At 54.8% G+C, this 4418-nt stretch overlaps 1 protein-coding gene across 8 annotated transcripts in view; it reads right to left on the bottom strand.

Annotated features, from left to right (window-relative positions):
- Positions 1–4418, bottom strand: part of Kiaa1671 (KIAA1671 ortholog) — a 130787-nt gene continuing 126369 nt past the window's right edge. For all 8 annotated transcript variants that reach the window (XM_021163379.2, XM_029476888.1, XM_029476890.1 and 5 more), the window contains 3 exons: positions 3876–4018; positions 3172–3254; positions 1–1793 (listed from right to left, as the gene is read on the bottom strand). In XM_021163379.2, the coding sequence (XP_021019038.1) occupies positions 3176–3254; positions 3876–4018 (222 nt within the window). In that variant the 3' untranslated portion in view covers positions 1–1793; positions 3172–3175. The remainder of the gene's footprint in view (positions 1794–3171; positions 3255–3875; positions 4019–4418) is intronic.

Genomic DNA, 4418 nt, shown 5'->3' on the forward strand with positions numbered 1-4418 from the left:
TCAAAATTGCCACAGAATACAAAATGGATCTTAAAAAACAAAACAAAACAAAACAAAACAGGAAACAGCAACCATGGGAGAGTCTGCAGGGAGACAGAAGCCCAAGTGATTTCTCGCCACTCGCTCAGGGGAGGAAGAGAGTCAGGAACTGGGTAAACAGACAATGGCTCCTGTTTGCAGTCAGAGCACAAGGTGGGGTACAGGTGGGGCCTGCCATCTCCTTGCTGCTGAACACCTCAGCCCACAGGCACAGGTGACCGTCCTAACCTGAGACACCAAGCACGGCCATCCGTTCTTCATACCACACCCTTCCAAAGGGAAACCAGGCAGAGAGGGCGGGTCAGAGGGAGCAGGCAAGAAACAGAGGGGCAGCCATGGACAGGGGAGGCAGGTCTCGATACCACTTGTGAGAAACGGATTTACAGAGAGCAACTTCTAACTCTGAGGACCTCAGGGCAGCGGTGGGCACACGCGCCAGGCAGGCATTCATCAAAACACCCGACCCAGCGCCCTCCATGGCCACAGACCACCTTGGAACTGCTGAGCATGTCGCCAAAGCAAGGCTGGGAAAAGGTCTCTGGAAGCTGCAGGCATGCTGCGGGCAGCTGGCCTAGTGTGTCCGGGGTGACCGCTGGTGCTGGGGGGCTTCTGATGTCACCTTGGAGGCATAAGAAAAGTAAACAGGAGTACAGAAGCTCTTGGGACTCCCTGGAGTGAGCATGCAGGTAGCACAATGGAGGACACCATAGACCTTATTCTTGGCCCAGCATCTGGCCTGGGGCTCCCAGTACAGGGGCCTTTCAGTTAGAGCAACATCCACGTGGGGCCTTGATAATCACTTGTCCAGGGGAGCCATGGAAGGTGGGGTTGGGGTCGCGTCTGCTCCGCTGAGCTAAGTTGTGTCTTCTCTCCAGCAAGATATGGGTGTTCAGAAAGAGCAGGTCCAGGACATGAGTGGCCAGGGCATGGACAATTCCAACCGAGGTTCATAACACTCGAGACTGGGGGCAAAAGCTGCCCCCCACGGAGATCAGAGCAACCCAGACGTGGACAAGGGTGAACGTCACAAGCCTTCGTAGGCTTGGACAGCGATCAGGTAACCGGAGGCAACCGGATACTGCCTGCCTCTTCCTGCTGTCAATGCTGAGACAAGCACTTTGCCAAAGTTCAGGGGAAACTGGCTGCATTATTGCTTTATCCCCCTCTAAGCAAACATGAAAGCCGTGAGACCCAGGCCAACTTTGTGCACGGGGCCTCGCAGGAAGGATAAGGGTATGGACAGGATGGGGCGGGGCTGTGCTTATAAGTCAGAAGTCAGAAGGTAGGCTCTTAGTGGGGAAAGGGGAGCTTGTTTTAAAAAAAAGGGCAGGGGAAAAAAATCAAACCCAACCCGAGAGACAGACCCCAGTGTAATCCTCGGATGATGGCAAACCCAAAAGCCATTCAAGCTTGCTTGTCAACGTCCTTCCTGAAGGGCTGCCAGGGCAGGAGCCCAAGAGCTGATTTCCCAGCCTAGGGAGTCTGGTGAGGTGTATGCAGAGGGCAGGAAGGCCAACTATCACACCAAAGGCCGATCCACAGTCCTGGAGAGCCGAAAGATCTTTCTGTGGACTGGAGCGAGTCCCGGGACAGGGTCTTCCTGTGGGGACCCGGGTGTGGCTCAGCACAGCAGTCTTCAGGGTGGGAAGACCCAGGCACGTGAGCGTGGTGGTCAGGGAGGAGTGGGTGGCTTGGCCTCAGGTTCAGACATCAGGCGGTTAAGGCTTGAGTTTATGGGTGTGGTGACATCCTGTCTGCAGAGAAAGGACAGTCTTTGGTTAGCAGAGCACCCGGCGCGGTTCTCACCATCAGGCCTTCTTCCATCCTAGGCTGGGGTTCAGGTTGTACCCTGGTGGTGCAGGAGCCACTGGGGGTGGGGGTGGGGTTCCATCTTTCCTGACTGGGGCATTCTGACCAGGAGCAATTGAGCATCACCTCAGAGCCTCAACTCCCCTCCAGTGGGTTGTAGTTAGCACAGATTTCAAAACACCACAGAAGGCTCTGGACACGCACCATAAAGCAGGAGCTGTCTGGCTGCTGGTCATAAGCACAGGGCACATGGGAACCACAAGTCTGCGCCCCTTGTGGCCACATGCTGAACTGCACTCCAGCCCCGACAATATACAGAATAAACACAAGGCCCTGGATCCTCCACTACCACCCTGAGACAGACATGCCTGGGAATGTACCCATCACGTGTCCACCCATATACGTAATTATGTGACATGTGGTGTACACATGTCTATAACACCCCCCGCAGTCAGACGCATGGTCTGCTGGGAATTATCTAGAGTATGATAGGCAGAGCCAGGTGAGGGAGCCCCATGGGGCATCTGCGGGGCACTGGTCTAGCATGAGGTTCCAAGCCCCAGGGCCAAAAGAGAAAGCCCACTGTGATGTGCTCCCCCAAAGCACGGGATGCGCCTCTACTGAGCCTGTGCAGATGTGTCAGCATCGCCCAGGCAAGAGCGGGATTGACAAGAAAACAGAGACACTGTCCTGGGGAGTCAGAAGCCATCCAGGTGACTTAAAGGGCCGTCAGGAGGGCTCAGTGGGTAAAGAAGCTTTCTGTGCAAGCCGGGAGACCCGAGTTCAATCCCTGAGCCCCACGCATGGGTGGGAGGAGAGAACTGACTCTGGAGTTAACCTCTGCATCTGCACCATGGAAATGCACCCTCACATACCACATACTTGTACAACGAATAAATACAGTTTAAAGAACGAGAGGTGCTTTCAAGTACACGGGGGGATTATTATGAGGGCTTCATGCAGACCCTAGGCCATTTCACACGCAGCACGTTAGGGTCCCCAGATCTCAGTGTCAGTGAACCCTTTCTGGATCTCAGGTGGATGCCAAGAGTCTGGCTATATACAGTCTCTAGTTAAATTTTAATTGCATGGTTTGTATACTGAGATTTCCCTATGCAAAACTTTGAAATTTCCCTGGCTAAGCTGGCCTTTGATGTCCCCGCTTTCCAAAGGTCTTGAAGGCAGCAGGAAGGTCAGGATCATGGGCTCGGAGCCCTGGTTACCCTATATACACTTCCCCAGACTCTCTTACCCCTGGTCCTCCCTCCAGAGCCCCCTCCCCCCCGCCCCAAGTTCTCTGTGCCTCAGCACAACTTGTCCTACCTGGTCAGGCTTGATTCTCATACAAGCTCTGCCTCTTCTTGGACTTCAACTCCTTTAGCCACTGGGGCGAGCACTCCTCTGACCTGAAACCACAGAGCCGTTGTGAGCCAATCAAGGTCACAGAGTCACCAAACCAATTTTACAAATGAGGAAAGTGAGCCACAGAACGGTCATGTGACCTTTCCAGGTCTTCTCGCGCCTCACAACATGACTACCACCAGCTCTGGCCTGAGAGCTGAAGCCAGAGAATCAGGCCTGGTTAGGATGCATAGAATCAGCCTGGTTGGGGGTGGGGGCAGCTGCCTCCTCCCTGAAGGGCAGCCAACCAGCAAGGCCTCCTGACTCGCCTAAGTCAATGTGCTTCCCAAACATAAGAGGAGGCTGAGTGCCTCAGTTTCTATCCATGTGCAGAGGGCTGCGCCTGGCAGGGGTTCCTGGAAACACGGCCTGGAGTTCTGGGTCAGGAGGGAGAGGAAGGAGAAGAGAGGCTTTGGGGTTCCTGTCATCTCCCCCTGGGCTGCAACTCTAACTATCAGAGTTCAGAATACACTTGCAGGGAAAACACCGATTGCCATCTAACCCCTCCCCCACACACGCAGCACGTACCACGCAGCAGCACACACGACACAGCACCCAGCACGCACCACATATCGCACGTCAGCATCCTAATCACGTGCAGGAAGTGTCTTCATCCCCATCCTTACCTCTCCTCTTTCTCTGTGCTGGAAGGCAGCACCCGACTGCCCAGCACCCCAGGATGGAAGGGCGACTTAGGACTCTTGGGCTGGGGTGTCCAGCTGAGAGAGTCTCCAGGACTGTCCACTTCTGACCTCTTGGGCAGCTGAGCCTGGGGAGAGAAGACGGCGAGTGTCACTGTCTCCTGTCTACAAGTCCCATGTAGCTGTTTGCACAACAACACCTCACAAGGCACTGGGGTGGTCTAGGCTGGAAGTATGGGATTGAGAAGTGAGAGACTGACAGCTTCATTGGAGTGAAGGCCCCAGCAAACTCACGCCTGCATCGGCACAAGGACGCAGAGCCTGCAGCTCTAGAGTCCACAGGCACATAGCAGGGGTGACCGGTAACTTAAGACAGTGTGGCCGGGCGTGGTGGCACATGCTTTTAATCCCAGCACTTGGGAGGCAGAGGCAGGTGGATTTCTGAGTTTGAGGCCAGCCTGGTCTACAAAGTGAGTTCCAGGACATCCATGGCTACACAGAGAAACCCTGTCTCAAAAAACCAAAAAG

The sequence above is a fragment of the Mus caroli genome, chromosome 5 (genome assembly GCF_900094665.2).
Source record: "Mus caroli chromosome 5, CAROLI_EIJ_v1.1, whole genome shotgun sequence".
Classification (NCBI taxonomy): domain Eukaryota; kingdom Metazoa; phylum Chordata; class Mammalia; order Rodentia; family Muridae; genus Mus; species Mus caroli.